Source organism: Anas platyrhynchos, chromosome 13, assembly GCF_047663525.1.
Source record: "Anas platyrhynchos isolate ZD024472 breed Pekin duck chromosome 13, IASCAAS_PekinDuck_T2T, whole genome shotgun sequence".
Lineage (NCBI taxonomy): Eukaryota > Metazoa > Chordata > Aves > Anseriformes > Anatidae > Anas > Anas platyrhynchos.
Window position 1 is genome coordinate 9,318,707 of NC_092599.1, and position 23,802 is coordinate 9,342,508.

At 41.6% G+C, this 23,802-nt stretch overlaps 1 protein-coding gene across 10 annotated transcripts in view; it reads right to left on the reverse strand.

Annotated features, from left to right (window-relative positions):
* Nucleotides 1-22,352, reverse strand: part of PXK (PX domain containing serine/threonine kinase like) — a 36,651-nt gene extending 14,299 nt beyond the window's left edge. For 6 of the 10 annotated variants that reach the window (XM_072044222.1, XM_072044219.1, XM_072044218.1 and 3 more), the window contains exons 1-10: nt 22,076-22,351; nt 11,148-11,198; nt 10,424-10,471; nt 5,937-6,123; nt 3,918-3,995; nt 3,687-3,760; nt 2,717-2,791; nt 1,416-1,520; nt 1,166-1,267; nt 321-482 (exon numbers count right to left, since the gene is read on the reverse strand). In XM_072044222.1, coding sequence (XP_071900323.1) covers nt 321-482; nt 1,166-1,267; nt 1,416-1,520; nt 2,717-2,791; nt 3,687-3,760; nt 3,918-3,995; nt 5,937-6,123; nt 10,424-10,471; nt 11,148-11,198; nt 22,076-22,177 — 984 coding nt within the window. In that variant the 5' untranslated portion in view covers nt 22,178-22,351. Of the gene's footprint in view, nt 1-320; nt 483-1,165; nt 1,268-1,415; nt 1,521-2,716; nt 2,792-3,686; nt 3,761-3,917; nt 3,996-5,936; nt 6,124-10,423; nt 10,472-11,147; nt 11,199-22,075 lie in introns of those variants that run through there. The other 4 variants (XM_027468036.3, XM_072044215.1, XM_072044216.1 and 1 more) reach the window with 4 other exon arrangements.
* Nucleotides 22,353-23,802: the final 1,450 nt, after the last annotated feature.

Genomic DNA, 23,802 nt, shown 5'->3' on the forward strand with positions numbered 1-23,802 from the left:
TTTAAAAAATATCTTTTATAAGCTTGATGTGTACAAGTATGAAAAGCAGTCTTAAAAACAAGGCTGCAGTTCACCTATATTTGTGCCAGTGTGTGGCTGTCAAGAAAACGCTAATTTGCACTCCCCTTCTGCTCACTACAGTGTCTATAGTGTGCTGCAGCAAAACCTCTTTGCAGCCACATTGAAAGTAAAATAAAAAGAAAAAAGGTGGTAGGGGATCGTTGAGGGAGACATTTTTCATTCAAGTCAGTTCTCCACAAACACTAGTTGAGGATCAAGGGATGTGTAAGAATCAACTACATTAATTTTCTGAAACTTACATTAATTTTCCGAAACTGTGAAAAGTATGATCGATAAAATGATGGAAGTCCCAACAAGGAATTTTCTAGATCCAGTAATTTGCACGTGTCCCCATCCAACATTACATTGGCAGCGTGAAGATGGCCATAAGGAAATCCTTTCTCATGTAAGAATTTTAATACCTGAAAAAAAATCCAAGACAGAAGCACTGTCACAAGACTCTCTGATAATCTCAAGATCTCAACTGCTCCAGTACTAAAGCAGACAAATAATAAACGAGGCCTCTAATTTAGAATGCCTGCTCAACTTGATCTTCTATCTGCATCACCTTTGGCTGATTATTCATTCCCATTTCACTGGTAACATTTCTCACAAAACAAACATTTGATGCTAATACTCAAAGCTGGCTTATGGACACCTTCCAGAGAGATGTGGAAACAAAGTCACAATTCTACAGAATATTAAAGTTTTAAAATTAAAAAAAAATCAGTGACAACGATTTTGTGGTCCATATTCCGTAAGATATGAATTACTTCTTTCCCTTTTCTCCCCGTGGTACATAAACTACACTACCACCTCTCTCCCACCTCAGCTCCACATGTAACAGCTGCCTTTTTATTATTCTTTTTTTGTTTATTTTTTGTCAGAAGTGGCCTCACACATAAATATCTAAATTCAAGTACCAGCAGTTAATCTCAATTTAAATTTAGCTTTGAAGACTGCTGCCAAGAAAAAAGCTTGCATACACAGAAGTTTGTCTATTTTTCTACTTAGTTGGTCTCAAAAAAACAAAACAAAAAAAAAATCAAAACAATCAAACACCCACCAACACATAAAGGCTGGTAAAGAAAGCAAAATAAATTACCTCTAATATTTGTCTTCCATATGTTTTTATTTGCTGAAGTTCAAGACCTTGAATTTTTTTAGGGTTGCAATACTTCTTCAGGAATGGGTCTTTTGGTTTTGCCTTTAAAAGAAGTATACGTATCAAGTAGCATGCCCAGAAAAGCCAGGAATTGTCTTAGCTTGCTTAGCAATACATTGTAAACAGTTTTAGAAAAGACTGTGGTCATTCCAACCATTTGAACTGGGGGAAGAGGGAGAGAAGACATTACCTTATAAATAAGGTCCTTTAGTGTCCCTTTTTCACTGAATGGTCTAATAACCAGTGCTGAAGATTCATTGGCAGTGGCAAAAGTGATTTTGTAAATATAGGGATGCTACCAAAAGAAGAAACTCTAGGTAAGTTTCAGATGACAGATTTTGTAATTAATTTTTGCTTGATTCACAAGAAACACAAGATCGGTCTGAATTGTATGTTTGAAGTAATAAATTGGATTCTGTCAGTGACATTTGCTCAAGTTATTCACTCTTACCCTGAAGCAAATGCAAAGAAAACTTCACAAGGACATTGCTCAATATCCACAATAAATCCAGAAAAATCCACTGTCCTCTTTGTTTTAAAAATTAAAAGACCGGGAGTTTAGACAAATGAAGAATCCACCCCAATTAACACTTAATACATTAGCTAAGCTAAAAAATTCGTTCATGGTTTTATACAACTATGGCACACAAGGAAAGACAGCATTAATAATTGTCATAACAGCCCTACATCTTTAGAAATCCGTGTAACAACTTCCTGGAACGTTATAAAACCAAATGAGACAGCACATGTTGAAATAAATTACATGTGCAACACATACATCAACTGAAATTGCTAGTTAGGAAGAGACCCCTTGTTCAGATCTTATTTTATTATACTGGGTTTGGTCTGGTTTGGGGGTTAAAAGGCTAATTTTCAGCCTATTTTGGTATGTGCACTTCCAAGTTTCAGGACTACATGTAGAGGTTTACCCATTTGAAATACCATCCTTTTCAGTCATCCTTTTTATTCGCACAGACGTCTACTGGATTTATAAGGTGTCAGTTTTATAATTTGGCATTACACAGGAACTTACACTGTACAACCTTCATCGCGCCTCTAGTAAGACATTGCTGTCCCAAGTTCAAAGAACCAAAAAAATAATGACTCATTCCACTGCCTTGTGCACTGCTGCCCAAGAATATCCCCAGTACACTGGATAACAATGACATCTAGGCAGCACTACCCTAACAGCCTAAAAGTATTGAGAAGATGAAATAAAAGCTCGTGATCTCACAGTACTGTACCAGATGGGAAAAATACAATTAGCTACAACTCAAACTTCTGTAAAAATCCTGCAGGTTTATTGTTTGCACTGGGAACATGTTAGCTCATATTGTGCGGGGAATTTAATTAAAAGGTTCACACATCTTTAAATGAAAGGAAAATTACAAACTATTTCTAACAATCTAGATGTACTTCTGCAAGATCAGCTTTTGTAAGCACTTTTTTTTGTGCGCTGGCACAATTTAAAAGTCTTCAAGGAATACTCACAGAGCAGGAAGAAAGAAGTTTCACAGCATACTGTAAGTCTTTGTCAGACAAGTATTTATCAGGGCCTAGATCAGCCTAGAAATAAATAGGAAAAGAAAAGGCATAGCAATATATGTTGCATTCCGTAAAAAAAAAATGATCTACATTCTGCTCTCACAAATTAAGACAGCTGCTCAAAGGTAAATTTTGAACAGCAAATTACACATAAAGAAGCAAACTTTAAAAGGCTGAATGAGTAAGGTCATGCTTTCACAATACAAAGCATCTGACCTTACAGTAAGCAAGCATTATTGTCTGCTTCCTCCTCCGTATCTGACCTCTATTACTACCACTGTATGAACTCTGCCAAACCCAAACTGAAGCACTGTGTAAACTGTGAACTAGTAAAGCATAACTCTCACCATTCTTCCCCTCCACCAAAACCACCTCTCCCCTTCTTCTGCAGGTTTTAGCAACACCTACCCACCAGTAAAGTCTCAGTAACAGCTGTGCTGATACAATTAAGAGGGCAACAGGTTTCAACACAGGAGCATAACTAAGTGTTTAGGAACAACAAACTATTTGGCGTCCAAAAATGCCTGTGGCAAAGGAGCAATTTGTGCCTTTCTCACCGACTAGCTTGTCAGAACCACTAAACAACCTAGTAAAAATAACCCAATATTGAAAAAGAATCGCCTTGTTACTTTTGGTGAGCTATGTGACACTATGATCACCAGCTACATACACCATTACTACTAAAGAACAGTAAATGGGGGTGCAGGAGTGGGAACCTGGCACAGAAATTTTTAAATTGGACTTGCCACCAGAGGAAAGAAGCAGAATTTTCCACACCACACAACCAACTAAGGGCTCTCAAGATGCTTTCAAAGCCTGAGCTCTTGAATCTGTCACTAACGCCAGGTAGTTGATATAAACAAAACAAGGAAAGATAATTATTAAAGACTTGGGAATTCCATAAAAGTATATATACCCAGCTTAACATTAGCCGTTCCTTTGGTTGATTCTTTATCTTCATTAAGAAATATTTCTTACGTATTCGCCAACCTACAAGAAAAGAGTCATCAGCAGGTTTAATTAAAACATTAGTAAATGACATGGCTTACATGCAGCACAAGGCTTGTAAGCAACGATAGTACTGTTATCTTAGGACAACCCACTGGAAAAAATAAGACAAGTTTTCACACATACATATTCTTCTTACCTATATCTTTTAATGGCTCCACCACTTCCCACTTTGGCTCTGATCGGAAGAACATTGAAACATGCTGTAAGGCAATTTCTGGAAAAAATAAATGTTTTTGAGAGACTATTTAATGTGATTTTTTGCACATATTAGGTAAAGTTCAATGCCAGAAGGAAGCCTGCAGGAATTAAGACTCAGTCAGCAAAATCACTTTAAAAGGAAATCAGATAAAAACACAGTTACAGGGCATTTGCATTTTTAACCTGAGAAGTCAAATCCACTGAGAAAACAGAGAAAGCACTGCCTTCAGAAAACACAGCTTAGTGGGTTTGCCTTCTATTTCTACTAGATCTACATTTCCAAGCCTAAATGCAAGACTTTCCATAGCTGGAATACCCTACATTAGATTTAAAAATGTTTTTGCCATGCCTGTAGAAGTGCTAACTTGTAAATCTCTTAATGTGCGCCTACACCGTCATTTTTAACATGTAAATGCATCAGCTCTTTGTTTTGCTACATGTTATTCTGCCCTTTTCAGTGCAGGCAAAGGTATTTTTCTAGCTGTCATGATCCAACATGCATTTCTGAGACGGAAAACAAAAAACAAAACAAAAAAACGACACCCTTCTGGTTACTGAATTCTCCCACAGCTGGGAATACAACTGGTGTATTCATGAAGCGATTTAAGGGGAAATCTCAGTGGGAAGTGGTGACAGCAGGGGCAGAAAGGGAACCATGCCAGCAAGGAGTTTTCTCTCACATGGCTTATCTTGGTTTAGAAACACAGCAAAAAGGTAAGGATGCACCATATCTCTCTGCAGCCTGTCCTCTCTTTAAAAATATGCTATGAAAAAGAGAGGTAACAATGCAATAAATATCAGCTCACTGCTCCAAGATTAAAAACAGACAAATTGATGGTGTCTCCAAAGACCACAGGCAACAATTTGATTGCTACTTACTTCTCTGCAACTTGCACAAAAATAATTTTGATGAAAGCATTCAGAATTAACACAGAAATCACAGTATCTCCTAAAGGATTTAAACTGTTTGCTCAGCATTAGCCAGACAAACTGCATCCTTAAAGAGTTACTAGTAATCTGCATCTCCTCCACTGCTTAGCATAAACATCCGGGAAATGTTCTTTGCACTTTGAAGCTGAAGACAGAAAAATGTTTCATAAAGAGAGAGCAAAAAGACAAGTGAAAAGGAAGCAGTAAGTTCCTGCTTGAGTAGGCTGGCTGTGCTTTTATGAAAACAAGCTTTGCATTTTGCAAAGAGTCTGTGGTGTGGGTTTCATCACGAAGGGGAAGTTTTTCAGTCTATCACACAAATTCTAACCATTTCCAGTGGATGAAGCCAGACAAATTCAAAGAAGAAACATTTAATAATGAAGAGAACCAATCACTGGGATACTGTTTTAAGGGATGCACTCATTTTCCAATGGGGGGAACGTGGCTTAATCAAGGAAAAAACATTGAGCCTATCTCAAACAATCAGTTCTAGGAAGTGCCACAACCCAAAGTGATAGTGGGAACTAGACAAGATGATCACATTTATTTCCCTCGATCTGAAAAATCTAAGAAACATGACAAATTTAAGCTTTGCTGTTCAGAAAATCAGCCGTTTTAGCAGACTACAGAACTGACAAGCTTAGCTCCACTTCACACTGTGGTAAACAAATAACTTGTAACCCCCAGCCCTCCCATTTATCACCAGTTGGGGAAAAAATAGATTTTGGTTTCTTTAGCACCCTCTCCAAGTTCATCTTATTTAGATCCTGACCCTCAACACTCCTCTGTAGAATGATTCAAACATTTAGATTTGACAATCACAGCATCATTCATGTACAGACCTGGAGAAACATTATCATACCGTGCATGTGGTTATACATGAGAGTTTTGATAGCTTGTGTAGCTGCACATAATAGTTTTACTTCCCCTGTAACATGCTTTAGTGTAAATCCTTGCCAGCATTAATGGAAGACATGCACACACGCTAAAGAGAAGCCATAATGCAGTTTTACAATTCCTCACTTACCAGTGTAGTTTACAGAATAGCTGTTTGGGTCCAAAAATTTTTTTACGAGTTCACAGTTAGACAGTATGTGATGGGAAGTAATTACATCGAGATAGGCCTGGAGTCCTTTCTGTCTTTCAGCTATGAATTCACGTTCCATATTTCCAATCAACTTTTTTGGAGGAAGAGGTAGACTTAGAGTTGAGATCTTAAAAAGAGAAGGAAAATTACTAACAGTGCTCTCAAAATGCCTCGGGGATGTAGACTAACAATCCAGAAAATAAAAGAGACTGAGCAGTGAGCTAACTACTATATAATTATTTCTATACCGTGTATATACAAGCTTTTATGGTTTTTAAGGTACTATTATCAGAGAGAGGTAGTCAGACAATAGCTTGCATCTCAGTGTGAAGAGATCCATAAACGGAAAGACACTGAAGATGCAAGCTGATAGATTTTTGCTGGTGAGTCATGCATTTAAGATCACTACACAAAGCTTTCAGACACTAAATAGCTCCAGTTCTCAGCCAAATCCTTTGTATGACATACCTTTGCACACATACAGAAGCAGCACACAAAACAAAAACACCTTACCATTTTCTCCTGCTAGATTTATGCTTTATTAAAGAGATGCAGATCAATAACTTTCCTCTTGCCTCTACTGCTTTTATGGATAATTTACAGCCCTTATTGTCAGTATTTTAAACCTGTAACTTCAGATATGGTGCAATTTTTCCACTTTCTTTTCTGAATTTGTTGCTATACATTTTTCGAACTGCTATGTATCTTTCAGCCTAGAAATAGCTGCAATCTACTGGCAGATATACAGTAGTTGTTTAATGTTGACGTGTGACCCAAAGCTTCAGATAAAATCTGGGAAATGCTTTAAAATAGGAAAATGAAAAATTATGCAGAAATCCAAAGCTTTATGTAAGTCAGATCAAAGAGAGATCATCTTCAGAAAACAAAACTAGGCTGCATACTGTTTATATTCAATTACATCATATGAATCGCCAGAATAAATTTTTCATGTTGTTAACACATCGCTGTCCTGCAGATCAAAGCATCTGCCTCAGGTATGCTGCATCTCCACAGGTGTTATCTTTAAGAAAGGCGTCTTGCAGGAATCAATTCCATTAAATGCAATAACCTCACTTCTAAGCCAAACAGGTCACCGAGGAGAAGACAGGGACTTCTGAGGGTTTGAACAATCCTCATTTTAACTTGTGGAAAAATGGAAGGATTAGTTCAACAAACTGTGGCTGAGGTAGCAGTCCCTCTCCTTTTCTGCTCCTTGAACACAGGAATTATTTCTCCCTGCCAAACCTTCTGGCTCTGGCTACAAATCATAGGCTGAAAAAGAGCTGTGGCTACATCTGAATTACAGAAGGTGTTAATAAAAATCATTCTATCCACTGAGCTTTTATTAATGCTCTTTTACACCGAAAGGAAAAACAATAAAAATCCCAAAACAAAACAGCACTACTTACAACCTGCAATTCACCAAATCAGAACTTTTGGCATACCACTCTTACCCCAAGAAGAGTTTCTAAATAAAAACAAAATGCATTTCTGACACGACTCACTTGAAAAGCATGTCAAACCACTGTCACCTTTACCTTCTTGACCTGACAGCTGGCTACCATCAGAGCAAAAAGGACTCTAGTTCAGACGCTTTCAAACCACTACTTCTTCTTTTGTTTCATTTCAGCCAACCACACATTTTCTATTTTCCATCAGAAAGTGGCCTTCGCCCTCAGGTTTTTGTAGCTGTCTGCCAAAACCCATGGCTCAGTGAGAACATTGCCTACCCCAAACACCACCTCACTGAGGTCCAGACCTGCCCAACACAGGCGTACATCCCAGTGGCCTCAGCTCAGCTCTGACCCAAGGATGGGGCACAGAAGAACCTGGGAACCAACTTCCTTATCTTCGAACCGCAGCCTGCACAGGAATGTCTGCTCAAGAGCTGCAATAAAAGGCTTCACAGAAGCCAGATATCTTGCTGCAAATAACTACCAGCAGCTCATTTAAAAGAGCAGAAGAGCAGGCAATAATCTCCACACATCTCTGTCAAAGAAACAAAGAGGAAGAAATGCAGGATGGCCTGCAAGGGGCTTTTCAATCTGGTATGTGGCTGGGTCTCGGGGAACCTGGCTTGAAGCTTTCTGATGCGGATCAAGGTCACAGACACACCTCTCCTTATTACCAAGCTGTCTGGTAGAGCTGCATCCCTTTGCCTACGACATTCTTAAGTTCTCAGTCCTTACTATTATTGCACAGGTAGCTTCAGATTAACAGTAGAAAAACTGCATTTCAACTCAGCTGCAGCTTTGTGTTCAAACTGAAGCACCCAAACCTACAGAGATTGAGCATGCCACAAGAACTGAAATAACTTCGAGCTTTGCATGCAAAGGAACCCCAGCAGCATTTTTTTTTCCAGTGACATTTTAGTTTTGAAGGAAGAGGATATATATATATATTTTCTATTGCCCGTTTTTTTGGTGGTGGTTTGTTTGGTTGTGGGATTTTTTTGTGTGTTTATTTTTTATTAATTTCTACATATACAAGTGAAAGCTTAAAATGTTTAAAAACAACTCACGGGACCTGAACACTGTGATGAAATATTGTTGCTTAAGAGTTATGGATGGGAAGAACTGAGGAGTGCTGTATGTCTTAATGGATCAGAAAACCACAGCTCCAGCATCACAAAGAGCAATTTATAAAAAAAGCTCGAGAACAAAACAGTTGGGGGAAGACAGTAATTTCAGCATGTTTCTCATCAGCTACTGTCTTGTGTCTCTTGAGCCCTGGCATACAGAATAAGGCTGGAGAATGGTGTTTGTCAAAAGCAGAGCTGTGCAACCTTGATAATGGCTTAAAATTCACCTCTGCTGGGCTGAAGAATTACACGTCTGAGGGCGGCTCCCTACCAGAGGTATGGAGAAGAGCCTATCTCCAAACACAGATACATCTTTGCCCTTCCAGATGGTTGAAAGCAGAATAATCTAGGAGCTTGAGATTCAGGGAGTAAGCAGGAGTTTGCACTGATGAAGGCCAAATGTTAACGAACATGTCCTGTTAATTTAGCTTCCCTCTACATATCCTCCTATCCAAGTTAAAGGGTTACGTCTCGACTACCCTGTTTGATCCTTTCTAATCACCCACCCAGGCCTAACCTGTCATCTCTAAATTTAAGGTCTAAAAAGGTCTGTTGCCTTTTCCACTAAAGCTGCCTCATTTGAAAGTTAAATGAGAAGACAACAAAGCTTTCTCATGCCTTAACACGTTCCCCATGGTTAAGAAGGACTTACAGTAGCTTAAAAAATAAAGTAAAATGAACTATCTTCTTTTTAAAGCCTCATCAAAATTGTTTCTCTGTGATCTCTATCAAAACTTGACAATGGTTGAGACTACAATGACTCCCGTGCACTATGTCGACCAGCACCATTTCATTTCCTTGTGTTCCCACAGGTGCCTATCTAATCTTCAATCTTGGATTTTGCTGGAGCAAGAGATACCTTTGTATTGCATTTATTCAGCACATCACACGAGAGGTTTCTGGGTCATGACAAAAGTTACTGTGTGCTACTGCATATTCAACAAAATAATTACACAACCCAACCACACTGCCTCTATTGAATTATGACTAATTTGCTCCCCCATCTACCTGCTAATCTGCTTCAAATTATTCCTGCCCTATCGGCGCGCAAGATTCAACATCCTGACATGTTTTTGCTCACCGAGGCTCATCAAGCAAATAGCTGGTTTGATTGGGGGGGAGGAGGGGAGCGGAAGCTATATTAAGTTCCCAAATTCACACATTTAATGGGGGGAATTAGTCATAAAAATACACCCTCAAGTCACAGCAGTGCTTGCTTTTTGTCTTGCTTGCCTAGTACCATGGAAATCTCAAGTAACAAGTTTCACTCCAGGAGTCACTGCTGCTTCCCCCCTTCTCCCAAACACGCTCCTATACCCTGCTTTTTCCCACACAAACTAAAAAGAAATAATTGTCCTAAAAAGCAAAAGAAAACACAGTAAGTCCTGTGTTTAAGTCAGGAACACTTTTCAGTGATACAGAAATCCATCACATGATAAGCAGCATCTGGAAGTGCTTTTAGACGAATATAAATAATGAGACACATAGCACTTCAATGCTGAATTTATAAGGTTGGTATGTGCCTTGGCTTTCCTCAAATCAAAGGAGGAACAAATAATAACACACAAAACCGGAAAAGTCACAGTACTGAAGGGAAAGATTCAGTATCTGCCAATCTCCACCATTTATATATAAATTGGTACTCTTGATGCTAAAATTATAATTTTACAAGAAAAAAGCCTAGGAGTGAAAAAGTATACATTCAAGTTACATTTGAAATCACGGTTTCCCTTTATAGCAATGTGAATTTGTATTTTTTCTTCAGTACAATACACAAAAATATCTCAAGATATTTTAAATATATCCTTCTGACATTTTATATCTATATATCAAGGGTAAAAGTTACCTGCAAGCTATTATTAAGCAAGTCGAAGTCACTGTATCGCCTCACAATCTGCAAAATATAAAGAAAAAGTTGAGGAAGCATATTACTTTTCTCATTATCATTTTACTGTTCAAAATCCCATTAGAGAAAAGTAATTCCCATTTGTAATTCTCTTCTTTTAGCCATTTTTGTACAAATGCATAACTACTGGATTTATGACATACTGCCAGAGCACAAAGAGTTTTTAAGGATATCTCAGCCAGAACAAAAATGCATTCCTGAATATTATCTTAAACAGCTTTCCAAAAAAAAGATTTACGAGCGAAGTTGCCTACAAACAATGCATTTTTGCCTTATTAGAAGCAGCAATTTTTCACGATCACCTTCACCACTACTTCTAGGTTTTACTGGCTGTGGATTAGCAAGGCTGTGATTTTAGCACTAGAGAAGGCAAACTGGCATTTGAAATTTAAAAATGACAGCCATACCAACACATGGTAATAACATGACAGGCATTTTTTCTGTTTTCCTGGAAAATTCACAATAGCAGCAGACAACTTGCCTTCTGTAGCTGGCAGTAACAGTGTTTTTCTCAGTTTTTGACCAAAGTATTCAAGCACTTTATGTTCTCAATTTACACCAACATTCCCCTCTCCAGCTCAAATTTAAGAAGCTAAGAAGAGAGAATTTTCAAGTTCTTCCTAAAAAGGCATCTTGGTTCCAGCACCAGAGTTTACAAAATTACCTGCCAACTGTTTTCTGCTGAAATTCCTCTCTGAACACGGATTATGTATTCCTAGTAAAAAGAAAAAGTTATTAGCAATGAGAACGAGTGAGATGAATAAAGTTATTAGGCACTTCTCCAAACGTGACCACTACTACCCAATTAGGAAACATTCAGAAGCAGAAAATTCAGGTCCAGACTTCGAGCTTCAAGGTGAAGGTCCGAGCTAGGTTCATTCAGACCATCACCAGCAGCTCACCCACTGCTCTGCAGAGTTAAAGATGAAAAGAGGTCCAAGAGCTTGCAGAATGAAGCACTCTCAGTCAAGGAAAAGGTAAGAGCACACTCAGCAAACATCATCTCTACTGAAAACAGCTGAATTAACCTGTCCCCACCTCCAATATCTAACCAGTGCTCCCCAGGAATTACTGCCTCCATTGTAACAGAGCAAAATGCCAATACACACCTAGAGCTGCCCAACCTCTGGTTATATTTACATGAAAGAGGTTTGGCATGTACTTGAGTAACTAGAACAGATCCGTTCCTCATCATGGTAATTCTTCGTTTCTAATGCAAATTTAATTATAGAATCATTTAGGTTGGAAAAGACCTCTAAGATCATCAAGCCCAAGCATTAATTTAAATTATCCTTTAGATTTTAAAGATCAATAATTCTCCCACCATGATTACACTCAGAAAGCACAATTCTTCTCAGTCTTTTCATTTCAAGCTTCAACCTACCTTTTTCAGACTAATACCGGGTGTGGTGTAAATGCCTGAAGTAACTAGGAAAATAAAACTAACATTCACGTTTTTAAGGAAAAGGTACAGCATTGAAGAGGCTTTCAGGGTAGGGCATAACTGCATTCCCTAGGCTCCCAACCTTAGATGCTATCGCACTGGGGAAACTTGGTGTGCTAGCTCTAAGGAACACCACGGAGCGTAGAGTGGAGTGGAGACACCACGGCTAGGCTCTGTAATCAGGTGGGGCCTCGATTGTTCTTGTGCACAAAGCTGCACTTTTTGCCACCCTAAGCCAAAGACCTGTCATGTTTTGACAAATGCTGTACCCTAGTGTACTTTTTGCTCATTATAATATCATCATAATACCAAAACACACCTCCATCCCAAAAGCTACCCGCCTCCAAGGTGCGACCACCCCTCACTGAGCATGCGCTCTGAATTTCTCGGAGCCTATTACTTTAAACGGAAACGGGAAAACTTTACACCAATCATAACTAAGATATGCTTGACTAGAGCCACTCAAGCTCCACCTAAAAGATAGAAAATAATATAAATTGGCCCAAGAGAGAGGGGATGTTAGGGAAGATACCATCGTCAGGGGAGATACCATCCCGAGGACATACAACATCCTTAGGACCTCCTGACTCCTGGGATCAGTCGACGGGCTGAGCCTCTCTTCCCCCCCCATTGGGACGCCTTTGGGTGAGATCTGAATATTTGCTTATAAATCTCTATAGAGTCTTTGATCCTTTTAACGCGTTTATTTCTAGGCTGCGCACCTATAACTCCTGTAACACCTAGAACACCTGTAACACCTAGAACACCTAGAACCCGCACCTAGAACCCAACACCTAGAACCCAACACCTAGAACCCAACACCTAGAACCCAACACCTAGAACCCGCACCTAGAACCCAACACCTAGAACCCAACACCTAGAACCCACACCTAGAACCCACACCTAGAACCCACACCTAGAACCCACACCTAGAACACCTGTAACACCTGTGTATTTCATGCATACTAGCTTGCTTTTGCAGATAGTCACTATCACCGGCAATCCAAAAGAACCTGATTATCTGTTGCTGTAATAAACCATACTTGATTGCATTGTGATAGCTCTCATTAATGCAACTAGGGTGAGGGTGGTTATCCGTGATAGTTCAGTGTTCTGAATCTAACCAGACCCCCAGACGGTTAATGCATTGTTGGTGAATGTCTGAGTGGACCCCCAGGCGGTTATTACGTTTTTGGTGAATGTCCGAACGGACCCCCAGTTTTGGTGAATGTCCGACTGGTTCAGTACTCTGAATCCAAACGGGCCCGTGACGGTTAATCAGCTACACCCCTTTAACGCGACACCGGGTCAATGCAGCAATTTAAATAATTACTTTAAGAACAGATACCAAGTATTTTGTGCACCTCTGCAGAAAAGACATACTTTGAGGAAGCAGTGATTTTGTTCACCTCTACTCTGTTGGAGTTTGAAAGCAGCTCTAAAAACACTTCGGGCATTTTGAGATCATATACAAGGCTTTCTAGGAAAAGGACTATAGTTTCTGTTTAAAGATAGTCACCACATGGTTTAATTGGCAAGGGAATAAAATTAGCTGTAAGTATAGTGATAAGTACTTCCTTTAACATTTGCATCTACTGAAAGTCCTGTGAATGAAGCTTTTCTTAAAAAACAAACAAAGAAACAAACAAGTCTCGTTACAGAGATCTAGCCACATAATGTACATTGAAAGACATGAAAATGAAGAGCCAAAACATTACGGTGCTGCTCGAGAGAAGGTGATGCTGAGCACTGAGGAGTGTCAAGGAGCAACCAGAGCCAGAAGAGGTGGAAGAAGCCACCCGGCCACCTACGTTTTTACACTTTCCTCCCACGTTGGAAGCTGCACATCCCACAGCCTTTTCAGCAAACCCATCTTCTCCGCTCTACTCAGCCATGGATGGCAGAACCGCACTCAGCTCACACGGCTTCATTCACCCCGGTACAAGAGCACCTGATACAACTTTTCAATTTCCAACACCACCCAATTGTGCTGAACGGCTTACATCAACAGGAGTCTCACAGAAACAGAAAGGTCAGAACGGAGCCCTATGGCCAAGGTTTCCTTCAGATATTAAAATTAATGATGCATTCCAAGTTATCACAAATAAACAATAATGGAGTAAGTTTAAAGCAAAAGCATTTCCAGCACCTTAAGTTTACACGCCCAATTTGTCCATTCCGTAGCTATAACTGTACCTACAAACATGGCACGTACCCGCATACCGCACAGATAACTCCATCAATTGGCTGTCTGATCCATGAGGTATTAGAAATTCAGCTGCACAGTCAGAAATCCAGCACAGACATTTGTTATTAACCTCGTTCAGGTACAATGAAACATCTTCTGTTTTTGGGGGAAGCTGCCTTCAGAACCACACAGAACTAACTCTTCTCTTTCAAATGAAATTAATTAAGAGCTTATACACTGATGAAAAAACACATCCCAGCAAACAAAGTGGAGCACATCAGAGAATCCCACCTTAGAATTGAACTTCCATTTAACACTTACCACCATGAAAGGGAAGTAGTGTAAAGCAAGAATCAGGACTACTGCAGGCAAGAGCCAAAGGCAACACTCATCAGATGATGTTACCTTATAGATGATGCTCAGCCTCAGCTCACCCAGGATTTATTTACTGGAGTTTCCTTCTGAAGCACAATGCTGTTCAGGCAAGAAAGCTATTTCATTTTCTCAAATTCACACAAAATATCCTTTATCAGCAACAGCTATCAAATATGTGGCAACTTTGAACCTCGTATCCATGAGAACAAATTCAAGACTAGTAAGCATGAAAACCACAGTATTTGACATTATAATCAAGGTAATTTCCTGTAAAACAAGAAACTCAAATCCTCAGCAATGGTAAGAAACCTCCACAGAGCTGATTCTAATTCAACCAGTTTAATAATATTTGGAAATTTTCTAACAGAAACCAATTAAGCAGACACATGCAAACGTAAATTCACAGCTAACGTGGCTTTTCCTATTTCATGACTGTTACTGCATTTTGGGAAGTAGGAAGAGACTATTTCACTCGCAGCCAGAAAAATGCAGCAACTGCTTATTCAGCAAGTCTCAAAGGAACACTGGTTATTTCTCTGAAAAAAAAAAAAAACACGTCAGGGATGATTCACCGTGTGCAGTCAGTCATTCATCTTTTCTAGTATTTTGAAAGCAGCAGAGTTATTGCCCAACCCCTTGGAGCACTTACTCGTTATCCAGCGATTAACCTTCGCTGTTGTACTCCAAGAAAACGCTCCCGGACAGGCAGAGCACACCAATTCATTAGACAACTGTCAAAGCATCATGCTGCATGCAACCACGCTGATCGATATGACAGTCGTCTCCTCTGCAGAGCGTGGTGATAAACAACTCTCTCATTTCCTTCCTTCACCAGATCTCATTTTTGCAGGACGATTATATTACAAAAACAGACTTGGGCCACAGCTATGTTTTCACGCAGACCATAGGGTTTTCCCATGCAGTTCTGGTCAGGTGTCCTAAAGCATTAATTGACCCCAGATTTTATGTCCCAGGATTCACAACCGACAGCAAGAGAGCTCTGCACATGTGGCTGTTAGTTGTGTCTGTGATAAAGTCCCACCACGCTCCCATCAGCACCAAACTCACTGAAGAGTTGGCCACTTCAGCACTACGTGGTAAAGACAGCTAATGACACAGCCTAATTTTAGCAGGACGGAGACCATGCCCATGCCCATAGGAAAGAAATTGAAGCTGTAAGGAAGACAGGCACACTCCGAACAAGTTCTGTTTGACTGCATAGAACAGGAAAACGTGACAGACAGGGCTCAGCTCTGATGGTTGCTAGCCCTTTCTCACTCCTGCTGAAAATTTTTGGTATTTAAGACCAGGCTCAGTGAGGTCTAATTTAGCTACACTTTCCCATGAGTCACGCAGAAATCCCCATGTCTTTCACTCCTACACGAACGGCTCAGGATTGTTTCCAGGACTCAGTTTACCGAGCAACTTCAACAATGTCCCAACAGCTGCCAGACTGCACAGAAAGGTCTCAGCAGGCAGAAGAGGGATGGCCTCGTGCTGCCGATGCAGCCCTGGGGCAGCAAGCTCACCAGCATCCGCTGCACAAGGTCCACCACTGCTCCCAGGCCACCTCCTGCCCCTCAGGGGTCCCACGCGGGTCAGGCTTGTACGCCCACTGCTTTTCCTCCCAGTACTGCTGAGCCAGTTCCTGCCACAAGCCCAGTGTTCCAGCAGCAGCCCGACACGTACACGTGGCTGTGTGTATTTAAAGATGCCAAGCAAAGCAGTTTTACCTATGGGAGCGCTTCCAGGCTGCTCTCATTAGTCAAGAAAGAGGAAAACAGTGTTGGGAGCAGGGAAAGCTGTGTGACCCCAGCCTCACAGTCGTTTCCTAAAATCTTCTTCCTACCACTACAGAGAAATGGAGATTCCAAAAAAAGTGTTTTCCAAACATCCACATGGCTCAGTGACTAACATGCTGCCCTTCTCCAATCTTTTGCCAACAGGAAGCCCACGATTACTGCCTGGCATTAACATTACCCTGATCTTACCCAAATCATTCTGCTTAACCACTTCCACACAGAGCCACTCTGAGGTGTTTTTTCCTCCCATTCCCCAAGATATACCTCAGCATTCCAGCCTTAGTTAAAAGACCAGCATCAGCAGTTCAGAGCCTCACAGGTAATTTTGTCAGCATTCCTAGGTGCAAGTCACACTGCAAAGTATGTCAAAACACTTCACAATTGTTGTTTATCAGCCTTCCTAGTTATTAAAACAGAAAGCAGACAGAAGAAAAGGCTTTTGTGGAGACAAAATAGGAAACCGAGTGGTGCAATTAGAGATAAATATTTAAAAAAAAAAAAAAAAGTAGAGAGTCTTTGGCCAATATTAGGTAATACATTTTGTTTTCTCAAGAAAATCGTCTCCAAATTTCTGGCTCAGGGTAGCCAGCCTATTTTACAGATTTCTGCTCTGCATCTGTTTAATCCAACAGGCTTGAAAAGCCAACCATTATAAAGATCCAGTCACCTTCAGGTCACATCAACTGCGAGTTTGAAAGGGCTTTATTTTATAAGCATTAAAGAGAGGAAAGCCTAATTAAGCATGAATACAATCCCTGCTTAAGAAGGCTGGATTGCAACTATTTCTAATAAGAAGCTCTTTTAAGTGTTTATTTAGAAAATCTCCCATGTGAAAAGCAGCAACAAAATCGGGAAAGCTGCTCAGCTCGGGCACCTCTTCACTCCAGGGCAGAGTCCGTATTTACAGTTGCACAAGCTGCTGCTGAGCCCATCTGGTGCAGGAGCAGCGCCCGGTGTTTACCTGCGTTTGAGCACACGTGAGTGGGCGCACTGTACGGCTCCAAGCGCACCGCACTGCTCTGTAGTAGTGACTAAGCCATCCAACAAGTGAAAGCTATGAAGTAGGACAACTGCAGGAAAAAAAAAAAAATAGGACAGGCGTTTACACGTAATGAAACGTACTGAACGAGAAAAGCTCTGGAGAGAGATGAAAGAAACGAGGGCATTTCAATACGCCGTACCACCCTGGCCTTCGTCAGAAAGGGGAAAATGTTCAGCATTTCTCAGGAAAGACTCAGTAGTCAATAAAAATACCTTAATTATACTGCAAGATTTTGTAGGAACCAATATTTTGCCTGCGGTCCTTGCAGGAGTTACAGATGCAATATAACTTGGTAAGTTCAGCCCTGGAAACCATAAGGGTAGAATATCTAAAATATATAAAGTCCTGCAGAAGAGCCACATACCCAAAACATCAAACGAGAGCTCTAATAGCTCCCTGTCCAAAGCCACCTCTAAAAGTAATTTCATGATATCTTTTTTCAAAGTGAAGGCAACCTTATAGAGATTGAACTCCTTATAAAGCAGATGTGCAAAGTCCTTTACAAGCTTTTAAAATATATTCTAAAGTTCTAGAAACATATGGCTCCATTTTTCGTAGCACAGAAAAACATATAGGAAATAATGTAGGAAAAAATATAAGTGCTTTTTTCAACATGTTTTTTTTTTAAAGCTAAAAGCTATGAGTGTCAACATTCATCATCGCTTAAAGAAAATGAAAAATTCTGAAAGTATGTTACAAGAGGGATTTATTTCAGCTGTTCATTTCCAAATGCCTTTCAGACAAGGATGTACTGTAGCAAAATTGGCTGTTTCACTACTTCAATTTCAACATGAAATGCATGAAAAAGGAAAATTGCTTTGGAAGAGAATTAAGGAATGTTCAGAAGTACGTGTATTACTCACTAGTGGTTTTACTACTTTGAAGTGCTCTAAGACTTGTATGTACACATTTGCGGTTCATAATACAGCGTATGTCTAGGTTTTAGTGGAAGAACGCAGCATCCTATTTTAAGACTTACACAGAAAGCCACTTTTAAACAGTGAACACACAGAGGAAAGACTGCACTACAAAGCAATTTCAACATTGAACAAGTATTAAAGCTGTAGTGCTGAGGATGCCTCTGTTGTCAGAGCACAACATTCGGCATTTAGATGAGACACTTGAAATGGTTTCATACAGTGGATGTAATTCCACTCCTAAAGACAACAAATGCAGCAGCAACAAAACAACTTCATTTTCTGCAAAATGGCTGGTACACAGACCTACCAGGAGCACTGAACCGTGCCCGTGAGGTGCCCAACACGCTCCTGGAAGTTGTACAGCTACCCTCGTGTCTTATGCCGTGCTAGTGATGTGATTAAAGCACAGAGAAGGAGATGCAATGAAGCTGACGGGGGTCTGCCTATGTAATTTCAAATCTATTTAGTGAGATACCATTGGAATGCGTTTGCAATATAAATTTATTTGGCTTTCAAAATGAAATGTACTCTATAAACACTGCGCTATACAATTACTCGCATGTAAACGCACATTCCAACAAAAGTCAGAATGCCTGTAACACGTGTAACCAGGAAAACAACTTTTGTAGAAAAGAAAAGGCATCACTTTCATTTTCAGTTATCACCTGAAATAAACATGCGGAAAGAAACACTCTGCTGACAATATCTTTGCTGCAACACAAAGGCAGGGAGATTACACACCAGCTCAGATGCACTAACTCAAGTAAGAGCTTCTCAGCTCTTCTCACTTGGAAAAAAACACAAAGAGCTTGTGAGCAAACCAGAAATGTTTGCAGCTGCTTTCCTAAAAATCTAGAAACAAAACATAGCAGGGGATCAGCATGCTCTTACTAAGCAAAAAGTACAAATCTCTACAAGAGTATTTTGAATACTGGCTTTGTCCCTTCTTAAGTTTCTGGGGAGTTCAGGTATTATGTAGTAGTTTCAGGTTTGGTTTTCAGTTTTGTTTTTTACTTTCACCTTCATTCCCGGGAAACAGAAACTCAATTTCTGCCAAGTACAGCCCCTAAATTACTCCGTTTACATTCACCCAGTCTCCTGTATTAAATCTCAACAGAAACTGCTTAGAACAATAGGCCAGCAAACTATTCATTTGACACAAGCTTTGGTCTTCTGGGTGGTATTTCACCATGTCTATGGAGCTTTTCCTGAAATTCTTTGCCTTTTCCTCAGCTGGTTATTCAGAAAACTGGCTGCTTTCAACACCTGTAGAGAGTTTACTGTGACAAACGAACTAGTAATAATGTAAAGGTGCATCTAATCTGGGCCTACATCATCGCCATGTGAATGCTTTTATAAGCAGTGATATATAGGAAAAAATTATAAATGCAAACTTCAAGCAATTCTTTCAGCATTAAGAAGGATTATAAAATTTTAATACATACTGCTGACAAAAGAATATAAAATGTATTCCTGGATGCCCTTGTATTTCAGCTTTAGAGCAGGTCTGGCGTATGAAGACCTAGTTTTTCAAACATTCATTTGGGATAAAGAACTGTATAGATCTATACCTTGTTAAGAAATCACTTGGAGGCGGGGTGAGGGACAACCCCAAAAAGCACTGAGATAAAGACAACCTACTTCCTTGCAGCTATAACATAATAAAGTGTAATATAGTTCTAATGCCCCACAGAAAAACTTCAACACATACCCCTGTTTCTTAGAAAGGATTCATTTATACACCACTTCAAACACAAGGATCTACTTCCATGACTTATTTAAACCAGGCAAGTTCAAATCGTGGACAGCATTGCCCACTAATAAACAAATTATTCAGATACCAGGGACATAGGATGAAATGTCCAAAATGACAAAATACTCCACTTACATCAAATGAGAAACCAAGTCTCTGTTATGGCTTCCTGTATTTTGTTATCCCACACTGTCTCTATACAAGCCATCTGTGCTACAGACACTTCAAACCATCTTTCAACTATCAACAGGGCTTCTGCAGTAAAACAAACAATTACTAATAGATGTATCGTAGAGACAGATTTTAAATCAAAAGGCACAGTGCTTCAGCATTCTGTTATTAACAAAAGATCAGAACGAATCAGTAGAGATTTTTTTCTGAACATCCATTAGTAACAGAATACAGGGATGAAAGGCGGGGGGTGGAGGCAACATTTGCTACCAAACTCACCCAGACAAGGCAACACACACAGAGTCTGGATTGAAAATCTACTTCCAAGTACTCATTCTAAAAGAATTTCGTGCCTTTTTTTTTTTTTTTCCTAACCAGAGTCACGCAAACCAAAAGAACATGAAAAGCTACTGTCATTTGCACTCGTGAAGCAGCGTAATAAGCCACAACACAAACCAAGTTAACGATGAGGCTGTGATACAGGCTGCTAACTGGGGAATATCAGATGTTACGCAGCTTCTCGCACATCTTGGCACATATGCCCCTCAGCCACTGAAACAGGTAAAAAGTCTTAGGCTTGCCAGAGAATAAATCCTATCGGTTTTATTTATAATAGGGGTTACAACAATTGAGAGTCGTGGCCCACTAGATTCACAAGATGTTCTAGAAGATATTTCAAATGTGATTTCTGTTCAGAGGAAGGCTGGGATATGAGTAAGTGTGAGATCTTCATGTACAAGAGAGCACCCCCACACCGCAATACTTCCTGAGTGCAGACTGCTTATAAGAAAACTATTTAATAAAACAATCTTCAGATTAGTTGTATACCCCACGGTGAATCTACAATTATTGTCATTCAGGTCAAAAACATTTAAGAGCAATCACCCGCTCCAAGGAACCAGTAAAGGGATCAACAAGGCAGGAATGCTGTGCAAGGGGCAGGAGGAACACCCTCTCTCCACCTAAAACCAGCTTCCTACCGGTGTACCTGCTGCCGTCGTGCCCCTGGCCTCCTTCTTAGCCCAGCATCCCTGCTCTGAGCTAAAGGCAGGGCTCAGAAGTGCCAGCTCTCTCTGATTCTCTATCGCAGTACTGCTTGCTCGCACTGTAACTAAGCCCAGTTTTTAAGGTGGAAAAATAACTGCAAACAGGAGGTTATGAAATTTGGGTTATTACTGCAAGCTCAAAGAGGGTACAATTCTCATGAAGGTGGCATGCGAGTGTACCACAAAACCAAGAATTAACCTGTGACACAAAGTCACAAGAGGGCTGGTTCTGCTGGCTCCCTGTGACACAGAGCACAAGCTTTGGGGACACCCCTGCAGCTCGGCAGCCCCACCACAGCGGCACCGAGCAAAAGTAACTTCATCTTGGCTACTGAGATGGGGCAGCGAGCACTCATCTCCGCTCCAAGTGTGGTGCTGGATCCCACGGCAAGCAGAAATTACGGACACTTATTTAATCAGTCCCACGGTGCGAGGCCTCTCTCAGGGCAGATGTGACCCTGAGGCGACACGAAGCCCACCGCCAGTGCACCCATTTCACAGAAGGGACAGGCAGGGGAAGCAGCAGCAGCACCAGCAGACCCCTACCCCACAGCCCCACCGGAGAGGCTCCCCGGGGGGCTGCCCCCTCACTCCCCGCTGTCCCACAGCCCCCTCTCGACCTCCCCACACCCCCCAGACCCGCCGGGCCCCCCCCATCTCCCCGCTCCCTGCCCACCCCTGGCTGCCCCCGACCCCTCCGGGCCTGCTGCCGGGGACCCGCCCGGCCCGGCCCCAGCTCCCCCCGCTCCCTCTCAGCGCTCACCCCCGGTTCCCCCGGCGTTTCTCCGGTTCCCCCCTCGGCTCCCCGCTTCCCTCCCGCCTCCCCCGCGGCCCTGCCGGCCGCCGCTCACCGTGTGGGAGTGCAGGCTCTGGCTCGCCTCGATCTGCGCTGTCAGCGGCACCGTGTCGTCCAGCAGCACCTTGCCGGCCGGCGGCTTCTCCATGAAAGCCATGCCGCGGAGGGCAGCGGGGGACCCGGCGGCGTCTCCACCACCGCCGCCGCCGCCAACCTGCTCCCCTTCCCGGCCAGCTCCCGGCGCTGTCAACACGGCAGCTCCGCGCCGCCCCGCCGGGCCTTAGCGCCGCCGCCCGCCCGCCCTGGGGCCGCCCGGCCGCCAGGGGGAGCCGCCATGGCCGGCCGCGGCACGCAGCCATGGCGCTCCTCCCCCGGCACGCTGAGGGGGCTGCCCGCTGAGGGAGCCCCTCCACAGCTCGCCCTCGGCTGGGTTATCGCGCACCCGCAGGTTTTGCCCCGCGGCTCCCCACCTTTTTCTCTCCTCAGGCAAAGTATCGTGAGAAAATTGGGAAGGATTCGGTGCCGGCTGCACGGTTCGTTTGCAAAATCACAGGATTTGTGACAAAAATGTGACTGGGAAATGTGGTCAATGTGAATGGCACAGCTTAACTTTCCTTGTAGCACCATCCTAAATGTATTTCAGTACCACGTAGGGAACCTGCTGCCCCTTTTGGCTTTTTATGCTGCATACAGAAATTAACCTCACTTCAAATGTTGTAAGTATTACAGAGAGTATGTAAGAGTATGTGAGCTAGGAGTAATATGTAAGAGTACAGAGCTAGGGCTTGTAACACGCTTCGAATAGCTGGCACAAACAGCCTCAATCTCCCCTCTGCAGCTCCACGCTGACAAGAAAATGGCTGTGTATGGTGATGAAGCAGTTAAATCGCAGCCTGGAACAGCGAGCTTGTTTGACTCTTCCCAAACTTCTCCTTCTGCCGTTACCCTGGAGGTCAGATACAGATTTAATTATTGCCTCAACCTCCCGCCTACTGTCTCACCCCCAGATTTGATTCATTCTGGTAATAGGCATTAACTTCACAACTGGAGAAGTAGATGAACAAAAACGAGTGAGAAGTACATGCCTGATTTGAAGCAGTGCTTTGTACAGCAAAAATGTTATCAGGCAGTGACCTGAGGCAGAAGAAAAAGAAGCAGGAAGTGAATCAACTCACAGACAAAAGATAAGGAAAGCTCTAAGTACTGGTTCCTTGTTATGAACAGGCCAAGCCCTGTGCTTTGAAAACAGCAAGAAAATTTTAGTCAGCCTAAATGTTACAACCACTGTCACTTGCAGCTGCCCCTCCCTATGATCCAGCCTCATTTAACACCTGAGGTTTGTTGTTGCATTAAGGTTGTATTTGACATCACACCTAGACAGCATAGCTGTTTTACCAGTAGCCTTCATCACGCTGTTTGAGGACAAACTTTCTTTTCATAGCAAACAACTTTTGAGGTTATTTGTATCAATGCAGAATGCACTGCTGCAGAGAAAATGAGGGGGTAATGTGCAGCCAGAAAATGAGTCACCAACTGAAAAGAGCCTGTACATTTACTACCATGGTCATCATCATTCCTCATAAAGTATTTCAAGCGCTGCATCTTTAAGCTTTATCAGAAAGAGTATGTTGTTTATATTACGGCTGGCTACTGCTAACTTGCTGAGCCAAAGGCTTTATTAGTTACTGCATTGCAAAAGAGCACTGCAATGTCAGCTAGAGGTTCAACGCAGATTACATGAAGCAATCTTGCAGTACATGTGTATCAGCACCTCCACCTGTC